Source organism: Nyctereutes procyonoides, unplaced genomic scaffold, assembly GCF_905146905.1.
Source record: "Nyctereutes procyonoides isolate TBG_1078 unplaced genomic scaffold, NYPRO_anot_genome, whole genome shotgun sequence".
Classification (NCBI taxonomy): Eukaryota; Metazoa; Chordata; class Mammalia; order Carnivora; family Canidae; genus Nyctereutes; species Nyctereutes procyonoides.
In genome coordinates this window covers 15,513,089-15,528,635 of record NW_026575146.1, presented here as the reverse complement: position 1 = coordinate 15,528,635, position 15,547 = coordinate 15,513,089, and the positions used below count along the sequence as shown (strand labels likewise).

General features: G+C 53.9%; 1 protein-coding gene across 3 annotated transcripts in view; it reads right to left on the bottom strand.

Annotated features, from left to right (window-relative positions):
• SLC22A1 (solute carrier family 22 member 1) overlaps positions 1–15,547 on the bottom strand; it is a 31,091-nt gene that overhangs the window by 13,246 nt on the left and 2,298 nt on the right. For 2 of the 3 annotated variants that reach the window (XM_055310876.1, XM_055310874.1), the window contains exons 2-7: positions 11,970–12,073; positions 9,230–9,384; positions 6,186–6,354; positions 4,763–4,928; positions 4,443–4,549; positions 771–985 (exon numbers count right to left, since the gene is read on the bottom strand). In XM_055310876.1, coding sequence (XP_055166851.1) covers positions 771–985; positions 4,443–4,549; positions 4,763–4,928; positions 6,186–6,354; positions 9,230–9,384; positions 11,970–12,073 — 916 coding nt within the window. The remainder of the gene's footprint in view (positions 1–770; positions 986–4,442; positions 4,550–4,762; positions 4,929–6,185; positions 6,355–9,229; positions 9,385–11,969; positions 12,074–15,547) is intronic. The other variant, XM_055310875.1, reaches the window with a different exon arrangement.

Genomic DNA, 15,547 nt, shown 5'->3' with positions numbered 1-15,547 from the left:
AGGCTTCGTCGGTTGGAGTGTGCATTGGTCCAACCATTTTGGAAACCTGTTTGTATGGACTTAGAGCTACATATATGCCACCCCTGACCTAGCAAATGCACTCACAGATTTGTACCCAAGGGAAATGAGAGTCTATGCCCACGAAAAGACATGTACCAGAATGTTCACTCGGCTTAGATCCCAGTAGGCAGACGCTGAAAGCCACGCAAGTGTCAATCAACAGTGGGACAGGTAAGTAGCATGAGGTTCATACAGTGGAATGCTGCCCAACAATGAACGGGAATTAACTACACTCCGGTGTGGCCGCAGGGACCAATCTCACAGATGGAATGAGTGAATGAAGCCAGACAAATATATGTGCTATGGTTCCTTTTGTATGAAATTCAAGAGCTGTCAACATTGCTTTTCAGTGACAGACGTCAGAGCCGTGGTGACGTGAGCAGGGAGGGTGAGTATAGATTGTCAGGGAACATGGGAGAGCCTTCCGGGGTGTTGGAAATCTTCCATGTATCTAGGTCATGTTACCCAGATGTACACAGATACACACACACAAAATTTCATCACCTTGTATACTTGTCATCCGCTCGTGGTGTGTATGTTATACCCCAATTTAAAAATTTTAAAAATTGTAAAAACCCAGTTGGAGACTAACGTAACCTCCCGTCTTTGTCTTTGTTCTAGTTCGAGGGGAGTATCAAGGAATTGAAACAGTGTTCCCTCAGTTCGATAATTCGATTACGGAGAAGATGAGGGGGAAAGGCATGACTCACCGTGTGAGATAAAAATCATGATGAAACAGGCTGTCCCCGCCACCAGATTGGACGTGGCCAACGGGCGGATGAGGCCGAAGCGGTCGATGGTGGCCAGGATGATGAAGGCCGCGGGAAATTCAACCAGAGCCGAGTAAAGGAAATCCAGGTAGAGGTTCCCACCAGTGGCGCCCACGTGCATGATGAGACCCTGGTAGAGCACGGAGCTCGTGAACCTGAGCACAGGGGAGAAGCACAGTCTCGGGTGGAGTCTCCTATCTGCGGGATGGAAGAGAGTTTGGATTCTGACAGCGAAGACAAAGGTCCCCAAGAGCTGGAGAGCAATGTGTGTCACTCGATTTAAAATGTCCTGGAGCTGGCGGCCCGGGTGGCTCAGCGGTTTAGCGCCGCCTTCAGCCCAGAGTGTGATCCTGGAGACCAGGGATCGAGTCCTGCCTCAGGCTCCCTGCATGGAGCCTGCTTCTCCCTCTGCCTGTGTCTCTGTCTCTGTCTCTCTCTCTCTCTCTCTCTCTCTCTCCTCTCTGTGTATTCTCATGAATAAATAAATAAAATCTTTAAAAATAAAATAAAATAAAATGTCCTGGAGCGACATGGGAAGAGAGGGTACAAAATCAGGAAGGGTGTCCTGGGGGGCCTCAATGAGGAGCTCCTCTCAAGGTGTATGTGACATAATGACTTCCAGGATACAACCACGTGTCCTAGAAATGTCCCAAACGATGACCCTAATGGCCCAGCGGCCACAAGGGGACATGGGCAGAAGGCGCTGGTGACGGAGCAGGTTCAGCAATCAGGCTGCCGTGTGAGCTGTGTGACCCCAACGAACTTAACTGAGCCCTCGATGCCTCAGTTCCCACATCAATAAAGGGAATTCGGTCTTCGGAGAACACTCAGACCCCCTCGCATCCACCCAGGCATGGAGACTCAGCCAGAGCGTCCTCCTCCCAGAGAGCGCCTTGGGCCACCCTGACAAGGGGACAGCGGGCCTGTCCTGACCACAAACGTGTAAGGCTTAGAGGCCAGCCGTCATTCAGACAGACTGTGTCTATCTCAGTGCCACCTACAGACGAGATCTGCCCTCCGCGGACTGGTGACGAAAGGTGTGACAGGTGCGTGGCTGAGATGGTCCTCGCCGCATCGCCCTCTGCACCCCTTGCCTGGCCCACACTAAGTGCCTATTGTGGCTCCCGGCACGTGGAAAGCACTCGTAAAGACGGCCACTAATGGCATCATCATCGTCATCTTCCCAAGGTCACGTACCCAGAGCAGAGCAGAGCAGGTGCCGTCCAGAGTCTTTCCCTCCGCACAGCAGTGCCGTGTTTAACAGCTGCTCCCCTCCCCCCGGAACCCACCGCGTGACCCCTCTGTCCGTATTCCAGGGGCGAGGAGCAGTGTTCAGAATATGGCACAGAGGGGACCCCTGGGTGGTTCAGCAGCTTAGCACTGCCTTTGGCCCAGGGCGCGATCCTGGAGATCCAGGATCGAGTCCCACGTCGGGCTCCCCGCATGGAGCCTGCTTCTCCCTCTGCCTGTGTCTCTGCCTCTCTCTCTCTCTCTCTCTCTCTCTCTCTCTCTCTCTCTCTGTGTGTGTGTCTCCCATGAATAAATAAATAAAAATCTTAAAAAAAAAAAAAAGAATATGGCACAGAGAGCCATGGGGGCCGACTAAGTCACTCAGGGCGAATTTAGAGTCTCACAGGGCTTTTTTTTTAGTGACATTATAGGATTTTAGAGGCTAGAAACATGTTATGATTATGTTGGTATTTACACTGCAAGAAGAGACTTTGGTTGCTAAGAAATCGCTTATTCCAGCAAGTAAATTGCCTATCAGCTCCCAAACTGAGATCACAACGGATATTTCTCATTAATATACTCCCTCGTTTTATCAAGCTGCACACAGGGAGACACTGGGATGCTCTTGTGTCTAGTCCTGAATCATCCCTGATTTCCCAGACGCTCACCAGGCCCCTCCCTTGGCCCCAGTTAAATTCGAACAGTCCCGTATAACTGATAAAAGGGATGGATTGAAGAGAAAGGAGCGCACAACCTGGATTTTGCCCTTAACGCCCGTGCAGGGCTGCCATCTGTTGGCAGAACCCATGAATCGCATGTTGTACGTGGTAAAACAGCAGCCCTGGTGTTAAGCACGCGCGCTCTAAGCCATTTCCTTCCACGCGTTATGTCACGTCTGCCAACACGCGTGTGAGGTGGGTCCTATCATTACCCCCACTTGCTGATGAGGATGCTGAGTCATAGAATGTGGAGCTTTCTGGAAGCTGCTTGGCCGGGAAGAGCTGGGTTGGCCTCTCGAGCAGCTGCAAGGAAGGAGGAGGTGGAGGGAAGGCCAGTAAGAGGGGTGTCTGGGGTCAGCTCCTTGTGGGCCATGGAAAGGGATTCGGTGTTCTCCTCGGGGGAGTAGGAAGCCAGGGAGGGTGTAGACGGAGGAGTGTGGTGCTGTTTGCTCTATGAGTAGCTCCTGGGGTGCAGGGCAGCAGCATTAAGAGAGAGGCCAGCTAGGAGGCCCCCCAGCCACACAGGCAAAAGAGCACGACACTGACTCTGGGAACCAAGGGGGCAGGGGATGCCAAGGGCAGCTTCCTAACACATTCTCAGATCAGAGCAGAGTTTGCGGAGGGAGCGGGTGCAGGGGTGTGAGAGCGGAGGAGCTGAAGCACCTCACGAGAGGAGTGCCCTAGAGGATGGAAGTGGGGGCATCGAGAGGAAATAGGAGGAGGGGAGGGGATGCAACACAAGTGCACCAGGCAGCTGGGGTGTTTGCAGAGATTCCGGGGGGCCCATCATGTAGCTGGTGGCAGGACTCTGGGGCCAGGGCAGGTGACTGCTGGGGCAAAGGGAAGGCATGGTGAGCCTGGCTGGTGTCTCCTGCACTCAGGATGGATTCCGTGGAACCGTGGTTATTCATTCAACCTTCAGCAAATATTTGCAGGGCTACCATGTGCCAGGCACCACTCTATTAGCTTGAACCCTTGGTTCTAGTAAAACCTTCGTGGAAGTGGAAATGAGTGTACCAGCAGCAGAGTGGCTCCAGCTGAGGGGGGACCCCACAGTCCAGCCACCGGGGGAGTGACTGAGGAGCCATCTTCATGCCAAGGACAAAGCCATGATGATGGGAAGCTGGACGGGTGTCCTCTGAGAGCACAGGATAGGGAGCAAGGGAGCAGCCTGCAGAAAGGAGCAGACTGGGTGAGTCCATATGTGTAGATGAGTCTCATAATCAGTGGACAATAAAGGCACAGCCCCTCTCTGACAGGGTCTCTAAAGTGCCAAGATGTGACGTAGGGACCTTCTCTTTGGAAGGGCCAGGAGCCACTGACATCTCATCCACCTTCCTCCACTAAGTCAAGATGTGCTGTTCCCAAAAGACAGATACGTGGGATCTGAGACAACCTTGGGATCCCTTCATCAGGTTTCACTCATCTTACTGCTGACATCTCACACGCAACACGCTCTTCTTGATATCTTTCCCCCCTTATTCCATCCTCAAGGGAGACATAAAGATGTCTAAGAGCTCATCGGCTGCTTGAAATTCATGTAAAAATTCCTTTTCATGCTTCTCTTTTTCCACCTGCATTGCTCCACTGTCTTCAACTCATGCCCTGGTGCTCAGCCGGCACACTGAGTCCATCGGGGGAAGGTATAGGAAAGGCCACTTACCACAGGTACATCAGAATAAAGGTGTGCTTCCTCAGTTGTGGCGTGCGGAACAGGTCTACAAAGGAAGGGCTCAGCTTTTCCGTGACATCCTCTTTGAGAGAGAGCATCTAGGAGGGAGGCAGAGCATCAGCTGCGGCGCCGCTGTGGGGGAGCAGGAGCAGCCCTCCGAACCACCCCACCCGTTCCTGATCTCAGCACCCATCACCCCCAAATTCCTCCAGGACCTCCCCACTCCTCAAGGCAGCCCCAGAAGCAGTTTCTAAAATCACAAACCCAACCCAAAGTTCAGTGGCATGAGAACACCCCCGCTGGTTTGTCACCTTTAGATCAGCGAGAGGCGATTTCCCGTTCTTTTGGGCGATGTGGCCCATTATCTTCATCACCTGAGCGTTCCTCTTCTGTGATAGCAGCCATCGGGGAGACTCGGGCACGCACCTGCAGACGCAGAGCCTCACCACGGGGTGGCTTCCCCAGAGCACGGCGGGCCTAAAGCCCAGATCAGGGAGATGCTAGCGCTCTGAGCAGCCCCCCTCCTCACATGGGGACTGGAATTCCTCAAGCAGCTAGTGGACGAGGATCTGGGGTCGTTCTGCGCTGGCCCAAGGGACCCACGAAGGAGCTCTGTGGGTCCCTCATACTGTCAGTGCCACCTGCTAAGATCTGTGAGCAAACAAGAGGACCACTACTTTCCTACGTGGGCTTCATTTCACGGAGGAGGGGTCCCACTCTCTCCTGGCAGCTGGCAGCCTTGTCCCCCTGGAAACTTCTCGCACAGAATAGATGCTCCAGATGCCTCCCCCAACCCTTGTGCTACAGCGGGGTGTCCCCATGTAATACATGGGCTGTTGAACAAGCCTCAAAATATCTCCCAAACCAAATACACCATATTCACTGTCTTTGAACACCAGGGAGGTAGCGTGCTGTCCATTGCAAACCGGGTAAGGACATTACGACTTGAAGATCAGGAACGTCTGGTGTAAGGTCTTCTGAAAACACTCAGGCAAAGGCCCCCCTGCCCGACCAGCGAGACTCAGCCAGCGTGTCCTTCCCACCTGAGAGCCGGGGTTTCAGCCTGATGAGGGGACAGCAGACTCACCCTGACCACCAACGTAGCCCTCGTAGAGGCAAGCCCAGGTTTGGAGAGATTGGGTCTACTTCAGTGCTACCCACAGGTGAGATTTGTCCTCAGCAGAATGGTGACAAAAGTTGCAGGGATGCGATATTTCTCTTCCCGGCCCTCTCTGCACCCCTTCCCTGTCCCATAATCAAAGCTCAAAACTCATCTTTCTGGCTGCGCGTCCCTTGGGACCCTGCCAAGTGCTGACAGCCAGTAAGATTAACAGCTCACTGGGACTGGTTTGTCTCAGTGGCTTAATGTGCACATTCCCCGAGAATTTTCATTCGCTTGTTCATTCACTCATTCATTCATTCAACAAACACCAAATGTCTACTCCGTGGCTAGGTGGATTTTTATCTGACTCAGATCATTGCCCCCCATCTAAGGGGATACAAATTTAAAAAGAGTAGCTGCCCATGTAATGAGGGCCACCCCGTAATATGAGAACATCTCAAATGGCACAAATGGTGGAAGCAGCCATGTGCCTGTGTGTGTGGCCACCGTGGCCCTTCGGGGGATGGCCCATGTGGCAGCCAAGATCACCAGGCAGTCCTAGGGGGTGAGCTGAGCGTGGTCCGGGGGTGGGGGGACAGAGGAGCAGGGGCCCCCTTGGAGGACCCACGTACCAGTAGTAGAGCAGGAAGAGGAAGGTGGGCAGAGAGATGGCCAGCTGGAGCCACCGCCAGTGAGGGATGGCATAGGCCACCCCCGAGAGCACCACGAGCCCCACGGTGAAGGCCATCTGGTAGAGGATCGCCACCATTCGTCTGTAGCCCATGCCCACGAACTCTGTGACTGAACAGGAGAGGAGTCGCTGTTGAGGCTCCCGTGGTCTCCTTCCCTCCTGGCAAGCCCCAGGCCCCAACCCCCTCCTGCCTGACCCCAGGCTCCTTCTCCTGTGCTGCTGCTGCTCCACTCAAGGCTCCCTGAGATCCACCCGGCTGCTCATCCCAGCTTCTCTCCAGCTCTTCCTTTTCTAATCCGCCCCCACTTGCTGTCTCTAGTGTCCTTTGGGTGCTACAGGATTCAGTCTACCTGAGCACTGGCCAACCCCTCCTCCCCAGAGCTTTGCCCCTATAAGCTCCAGACTGAGTTGTGCTATTTCTTTTCTTTTTTTTCTTTTTTTTAAGATTTTATGTATTTATTCATGAGAGACACAGAGGCAGAGACACAGGCAGAGGGAGAAGAAGGCTCCCTGCAGGGAGCCCGATGTGGGACTTGATCCCAGAACCCCGGGATCACGCCCTGAGCCAAAGGCAGATGCTCACTGAGCCACCCCGGCGCCCCTAGAGCTGTGCTGTTTCTCACAGCCCTGGGAGCGTGTACTAATTTAATAAGCATCGCTGGCCTCCCAGGGACCTGGCACCACTCCAGGCATTTGGAGCATGTCATCAACTTCCTGGGCAGAGTCGTGTCCTCATGACCCCACCTCCTTGTGAGAGGGGACAGAGAGCACACACGGTAAATGAGTAAATCGCATGCCAGGCTGGAATGCACTCTGTGCCAGGGGGAATGGAAAGCTAACGGGTGGGAGGGAAGCCGGAGAGTCGAGGGGGAAGGGGTCGCTGGGTTTCGGACAGCAGTGCGGTGGGGCGAACGTCAAGGGTGAAGTTCCAGGCAGAGGGAACAGAGGACGTGGCTCTCCAGAGGGTCATGCAAGGGGGAGGCAGTGCCTCGGGGAGGCCATCCTGGGGCCCCTATGGAGTCTGGCCTGTGCTGCAGGAGGTGCAGAGCCAGTGCCCCAGGGGGCAGCACACTCCATGTCTGCTGCTGAGTTAAGATTGGGGACCAGTGACAGAGGTGAAGCGACGGGGTTGGCTTGGGCCCAGCAGCGGCAGTGAAGAGAAGGTGGTCCCAGGGGTATTGTGGAAGGAAAGCCAGCAGCAGGACCCCCGAGGGGCCGGAAGCAGGTGTAGGGAACTGGGGGCTGTGCTGACTGCAAGACACCTGGCCTGAGCAGCTGGGCAGAGGGGACTTTACAGACAGGGGCTAGGGTAGGGGTCTGCAGGTGGAGCAGGTTTGGGGAGGGAGAGGACAAAGTCCTGGGTCCTGCCACATTACAGGATTGGGGAGAAGAGAAGCCCCTAAGGGAGGATGACCACTGAGTCACCAGTGGAGGACCAGGTGGTGTGTGACCTGCAAACACATGGGGAAAGCCTTTGGGGGCGGCACGGCCCTCACCCACCAAGATAGATGGCCATCTGTCTTCCTCTCCCTAGCATTTGAGCTTCTCAAAGGGAGGAAGGGTGCCTCCTCTATCTTGGTACCTCCAGCCCTGCCCCACTGCCTGCCACAGAGTGACAGCAACCCCACAGGGCCCATCGCGGGGCAGGCATCGCTCGGGCCACAGCTCTGCAGTGCACCTGCCCATCAGGGCCCTGCCACCCCCCTCTGAGGGTCCCCATAAGCCCCTCTGAGCCAGGGCTTATGGGAATGGCCCAAGAGTTCATGGCCGGGCAGTGCTGGGGAGTAGATATTTGACCCCAAATTTATCGTCTTAACCACGTGTCAAATAGTGCGTATTCAACATACAGATGGCCAGTGAATATGTACTGAACTGACTACACTTAGCCAGAGCATACAGTTTCGCAAGGGAGAAACATGCTTTCTCTTGGTCCTGATGAACTACCTCTCAGAATGCCAAGACCAAAGATACCATTTTCAGAGATGGAAGGACAAAGTTGTTTCTTTTCTATTCTCTACAAATGAGCAAAAATGTGGATTATCCTCACTGCCGTCCAATGCACCCACGTATGGGCTGCAGAAAGCACCGGTGGCTCTTGTACACGACTTTCTTCCAAGAGAGTGATTTTCCTTTTTTAGTCTCACCCCTCATGGAAAAATTTGAAAGGGGGAAAAAAACAGTATATAGAATTACAGTGGTTCACACCTCATTTTTTTTTTTTTTTTAGAAAAAGATGTTTGTCTCTTCTCTTACTCCCTCTTACAGTCTCCTCCTAATTTTTAAGTGGTTTAGACCAGTTGGGCTGTTGTATTTCTTTTCAGGAGATGCCGGTCCTTTCGTATTTAAGATGTTAAGATGCTCTCTTACCTGACTCCCCTTCCTGTATACCACCGCCCCCCCAGCACACTGCTGTAAATAAATCAGAATGTGGTCATGTTGTTCCTAAATAGATCAGTTGATATAGAAAGACTGATATATTTAAGTGGTTATTTAAGTGTCTCTCAAACAAAAAAGGAGGGAAGGAAGGAAGGAAGGAAGGAAGGAAGGAAGGAAGGAAGGAAGGAAGGAGGGGAGGGAGGAAGGGAGGGATAAGAAGTAGGGAGGGAGGAAGAGGGAGGGGAAAGAGAGGGAGGGGGAGGGAGAGAAGGAAGGAAGAAAGGAAGGGAGAAGGGGGAGGGGAGGAGGAAGGAAGGAAGGAAGGAAGGAAGGAGGGAAGGAAGGAAGGAAGGAAGGAAGGAAGGAAGGAAGGAAGGAAGGAAGGAAGAAGGAGGGGGAGGGGAAGGAGGGAGGGGGAGGAGGAGGGAGGCCATCCCCACCTAGTCCCCTGGCCCAGTCAGACAGACAATCACACACAGCTAGAGTTACCACCATTTCTCTGGAGCCCACGAACACCCCCTCTCCCCCCAGAATCCCACCTCTGCGTCTGGCTCCCTCCCCTTGTGCTGCCCACCGCCCCCGTGGGAACTGAGCGCAGGGGGTGCTTACTCAAGACGTAGCCGGATGTCCAGCTGCCCTTGCTCACCAGGCCCTGCAGCAGGCGGAAGAGCAGCAGGGACGTGTAGTTTGGCGCCACGGCCGTGAGGACACCCAGGACCGCACTGGTGAGCGAGGTGGCCAGGAGACATAATTTTCGGCCAAACCTTCAGAGGCAAGGACACAGGGAAGTGAAGTGGGGCTGTTGAGTGTTTGGGGACCTATGAGCCCCAAGGGACAGACGGGGTCTCGATCGGGAGGCCCATGTCACTGGTCTCCTGAGGGACCCCCGACCTGAGAGCCCGGCCATGTGGTCCTCAGGGAACAGCGGCCCTTCCGAGGTTCATTAAATCACTGTAAGGGGGAACCCCGGACCCCGGTGCTCTCAGGCACCTGGTGTCTCGGCCAGGAGGGGGTGCTCCCCTGGTGGCTCTGCAGGGTCCCCTGCATGGCCCCCCTCATCGCCTAGCCGACTGTATTATTATTAACAGGGTTTGACAGCGGGCGCCCTCATGCTAGACTTAGCAGCAGCCTCAGGAACTTCTCTGGGAAAATACTCCGTTCTGATGGTGTAACTCCTGAGGATTATTTCCTTTTCCTTTTTTCATGAATGAAATGGGCAAATCGTGTGCTAACTCTCCTTCCCGGGCGGTGCTTCACTGACTCCAACCTTCCAACCTGACCCGGCATTCTGGTGGCTACGCAAGGAAGCAAGGGGCCAACGTCCTGTGTGGTCACGGTACCCTGGTCCCCACCCCAGTCTCCCCCTCCCTGCCCCCTGCCTCCTAGACTCCAGCCCGGGCCTTCACCCCCCTACTCCTTGCCTCCTCACCTCAAGCCCCTGCCCCTGCCCAGCGCACCTACCCACCAGCCCGTAAACGTCCTCGTCCTGTACTAACATAGAAACTTCCTGTCGGACACTCACCCCTTATCACCTCAGAACACTCAGACCTCATGACACCCGTGTCCACCTCCTCTATCTTTTCTCCTGCGCCTCTGACCAAAGGCTGTTCAGCTAGCTCCCCCAGGGCCAGCCCGTCCACTGCCCCTTTGGTCCCTCGCACCTTCCACGATGCCATCGTCCCCTTCCTGGACCCTTCCCCTGTCCCCTGTCCCTGCAGCCCACCTGCCCTGCAGAGTCGTCCACATGCACAAACTCCACTTCCTTCTCTCTCTTGCTTTTCTTCAGCCTTCCCCTGCTACCATCCCTGTCACTGGTACTTAAGGGACCAAGTCCCCAGATTTTGGCCTCTCCTCCCCACTGGGCCAGACCCGTCTTGCATTCTATAGCTTCACACTACCCCAGGAGAGTCGCTGCCCTTCCATCTCCCTGCCATTTCGTTTAAATCTCCTCTGCCACATGAGAAAATGCTCTGCATCACTTGCCATCAGGGAAATACAAATCAAAACCACAATGAGATACCACCTCACACCAGTGAGAATGGGGAAAATTAATAAGGCAGGAAACAACAAATGTTGGAGAGGATGCGGAGAAAAGGGAACCCTCTTACACTGTTGGTGGGAATGTGAACTGGTGCAGCCACTCTGGAAAACTGTGTGGAGGTTCCTCAAAGAATTAAAAATAGACCTGCCCTACGACCCAGCAATTGCACTGTTAGGGATTTACCCCGAAGATTCAGATGCAATGAAACGCCGGGGCACCTGCACCCCGATGTTTCTAGCAGCCATGTCCACAATAGCCAAACTGTGGAAGGAGCCTCGGTGCCCATCGAAAGATGATGGATAAAGAATATGTGGTTTATGTATACAATGGAATATTTCTCAGCCATTAGAAACGACAAATACCCACCATTTGCTTCAACGTGGATGGAACTGGAGGGTATTATGCTGAGTGAAGTAAGTCAATCGGAGAAGGACAAACAGTGTATGTTCTCATTCATTTGGGGAATATGAATAATAGTGAAGGGGAATATAAGGGAAGGGAGAAGAAATGAGTGGGAAATATCAGAAAGGGAGACAGAACATAAAGACTCCTAACTCTGGGAAATGAACTAGGGGTGGTGGAAGGGGAGGAGGGCGGGGGGTGGGGGTGAATGGGTGACGGGCACGGAGAGGGACACTTGACGGGATGAGCACTGGGTGTTATTCTGTATGTTGGTAAATTGAACACCAATAAAAATTAATTTATAAAAAAATAAATAAATAAATAAATCTCCTCTGCCAGCAATTCCTTCCCCGCCAACATCTACACGTCTCTCTATACTCTCGGCTAGCTTATCTCGAACGTGGTTGACAGCTTCTGGTGACAAATCCCAGATATTTATCTCTAGCACAAATCCCTCTTCTGAGCACAGCTCATGTATGCAACCCCTACTTGACATCTCTTCTGTGCCTCCAGGGCCACTCTTAGCACAGCTGAGAATTCCCTCGGCCAGGACAGAACTCTTGACGGCTTCCCACCCCCACAACAAAGTCTGCTTCTAATCCACTCTGTCCCATCTCAAAAAATGGCCCCATCCTCCCCTCACCCATCTGCTCCATGCATAAACCTTGGCTTTGACCCCATCTTCTCTCAGCCCACCACCCCAATTCTACAATCTGCATGGAGTTTGGACCCCTGAAATCCATCCCAAATCCCAGCCTGACTCATCTTCCTGCCCCACCCCAGTCCGAAGCACCAGGCTTTGGTGCTTTTCTCTGTCACCTGGCCAGATTCTTCTACCACTATCCCCTACGATCCATTCTTCTCATGGCATCGGCGCTATGTCTGGTCGAATTGGACTTTACGTACCTGTCTGCAATGTAGCCGACCCCCAGGGAGCCGAGGAAGAAGCCCAGGTTCACACAGGATTGAAAGAGATCCACCTTCCAAGAGTTGTCGCACACCAGGTTGAACTGCGCATCACACCACGGGCAGACGGGCCGAAAACACAAGACCGTTTGTAAGTCAAGCCATATCTACTGTCTTGTCTCCAAAGTCAATGCTCACCACAAAGTGTGATACTCTCAAGGGTTTCACATCACTTTCCCTTCCCACATTTTCATAAGACAGATTCAAGGTTTCTGGCAACTCTCCGTTACTACCACTATCTACCCAACATCTTTGTTTTACCCTCACTACTGTCAAGTGCTTTGACATCAAGAGTCGGTTATTGAAAGACAACACAGCCAACAGATAAGTCTTCTGGAAAGAAGTAGAGTGCAGTAACTTCCTAAAGATAGAAATGTAGCAAAAGAAATAGAATATGTTTCCGAGGATTGGTCAGAAGCCCTCAGTTAAGTACCTATTTGTTATATATTTAATTATGTGAAATCTGCAGATAACTCCGTAGGTCATGACTGGTGTTGCCACACATGGCCACAGGAGGGGATGAGCACAGACACCATGGCAAGAAGGCGGGCTTGGCGGGGGCAGCGTGTGCGCTAGCGTCCTGTGGGTGGGGCCCAGGGTGCCTGGAGACTCAGGGACCAACATCCCGAGAGCCAGGGAGGCCAAGGCAGGAAAGTGTGGGAGGCCTTTGCTGTGTTTTAGGGGTAGCCCCACCTCAGGGGTCACACACCTGCGCACGTGACAGGCCCAAGGATGAGGTGGCCCACGTCCTCTGCGGGGCTCCGAGAAGGTAGAGGTCAAGGTGGAGCCCCCGCCTGGGCCCTCTCCCCCTCCCCATTCCTGGCTGCTTACTTCCTGGACATGAGCACTTTTTAAAATAAAACATAGGTAGCGCTCTGTGTCACCACCTCATTTTGAGAAAGTAATCGTGAGCCTGTCCTACCACCAGCTGTCTACGCCCAGACCCCGCGGTCCACTCCCGTGACGGCTTCGGCTCTGGGGCATGACGAGACACCACGGGGCGTCTCGGGCAGTCCCTCTACCAACCCAAACATTTGTTCCCTTCAGCTGAAAGCACACCCTCCCCACGAAGCTTCTCCTCTTGTTCTTTGGTTTTCCCGGCCTGTCCCAGGCCCTGCCGTTAAAGACGGAGGGACAGGTCACTCCTGGGTGCTATCTGGCCGTCCCCGGGTCTGTATCTCCAACTGCCCTACTGGTTTTTTGCAGCCTCCACCCACACCGTCTGAGACCACATCTGTGTACCCTAGATTTCCCCGAAGCTGTGGGGCACTGGTTTCGTCTTGTGCTCCAATTTTTGCAATGAGCAGGACCAGGCTCCACGTTGTCCCCAGACTGTGCAGAAGCCAGAGCACTCACAGCACTAGAGGAAGGAGCATCTAGCTTTACCTGTCACCATGGCCTCCTGCTGAGGTCCCTGCCCCCGCTCTGCTACGCTCAGGATCGGTGTCTGGTGTCGCCTGCCATGCCCTGTGCCCACCCCCCCAACTCACACCCAACCACTGCCCCCCAGCCCATTTGTGCACACCAGGAAGACAGGCCCAGCCCTCAGAAAAGCCTGGGACTGCACAGCATGGGGGCGCTGGATGGGTCGCTGCCCCCGCTGGGGTTCCACCGGCCTGGGCCTGGTGTCTCAGGCACTGTCTACCAAGCAGCAGGCAGTGCTCTCCAAGCTTGTCTACGAATCACCCAGAGGCCTTGTCAGAACCCAGATGCTGTACCTCCTCAGCCAATCCCAGGAGATCTCTAGGCTGAGACAAGTGTGCAAATGGTATAAGCACTCCCATGACCTCAGGCTGAGGCCTTGCTTGAGCTCAGGCTCATGCTCACAAGCAGGGGAAGACAGGGCTTCCCAGCCTGGAGGGGGGCCCCCAGTCCACCATGGGGCTGCAGCTGGCAGGACAGGGCCTCCCAACAGGGGACTCAGGAGTCAGGGGAAGTAGGCACATTCCTTCCCCAGAAGGAGCCGCAGCCCCCTCCCTAGTGCAGAGGGTGGGGGGCTGGTGACACCGGGGTGTTCAAACCAGCTGGCTCAGCATCCTCCCGTAAGCAAGTTCCAAGGTCCAGGGCAAGGCTAAATTAAAGATTATTTCTGCAGAACGGAATCACTAAGGTGAATCCCTGGAGAATCTGCTTCAGTTTAGGATGAAGAGCAAGAGGCAAAGGCAGATTTAAAGCAACGGGGATGAAGAGTGCTGAGTCCTCCTGCCCCCCACCCCCTATCCTAGAGCCCTGGTCTTGTCACACTTGGTATCTCCACAGACTCCCACCGCCCTTCATGCTCTACCCACAGCCACTTTCTCCTTGCTCCGTCTGTGGATGAGAGCCTCAGGATCCCCTCCATCCTTGTCGGAGCTGAGATCTGGGGTCTCATGGAAGCTCACCCCTGCTGCCACCGATGGCCACTGGGTTCTGGAGCTCTTTCTCTGTCCTCTTGTGTCTTCCCCTCCGGGCCACCACCCTGCCAAGCTCCTGCCCCGCTCACCCACACCCCCAGAACCCTCAGGCAAGTGGGGGCCCTTCCCCCAACCCAGGCCAGCCCTGCGTCTCCCCTGAAGCATCCTGTGGGTAGATGCTTCTCATGGGGCTTGCGGCTCAGCTCCCCCTCCTTCCGGGGATGCCCCCTGCCCCAGCACCCTGGGTCCAGACCACTCCCAAGGTCCAGCCAGGACTGTCTTGCTTTGCTTTTCTGCCTAAACAAAACCAAACTTCCTCATCTGACATGAAGTCAGGGTTGCCAGGTTTAGAAAAAAAAAAATCCAGAATACTCAGAATTTGAATTTCAAATAAACAACACATTTTTTTTTTTTAGTGTAAGTATGTCACATGCAATGCTTGTATTCCCTGCCTTGGCTCTCAGCATCAAATAAATGCACAAAAACTGGGACATAATAATCTTTAAAAAATTGTTTGGGCGCCTGGGTGGCTCAGAGATTGAGCGTCTGCCTTGGACTCAGGTCGTGATCCCAGGGTCCTGGGACTGAGTCCCGCATCGGGCTCCCCGTAGGGAACCTGCTTCTCTCTCTGCCGGTGTCTCTCTCTCTCTGTGTGTCTTTCATGAAAAAATAAGTAAAATCTTTTGAAAAAATTGTTTGGCTTTTATCTGAAATTCCTATTTAACTCGGTGTCCTGCATTTTATCTGGCAACCTTACATGAGTACTCTGGGCTCTCGAGGGAAAGTGAGGAGTCCCCAACCCTTCACGCCTGTGTTCCTCCACAGAACCCTGAACTGCAGGCACCTGGGGGCTCAGTGGTTGAGCATCTGCCTTTGGCTCAGGTCATGATCCCGGGGTCCTGGGATCGAGTCCCACATCGGCCTCCCTGCAGGGAGCCTGCTTCTCCCTCTGCCTGTGTCTCTGCCTCTCTCTGTGTCTCTCATGATTAAATAAATAATCTTAGAAAAAAAGAACCCTGAATTCTATGCAATGTAACAGCTCATTGTCCCAAATGAACCTAGCACACACTCCCTCTCCCCCAAGCCTTGCCCCTTGCTCCTTCTCCCGGTCTGTCCTGTTCCCTC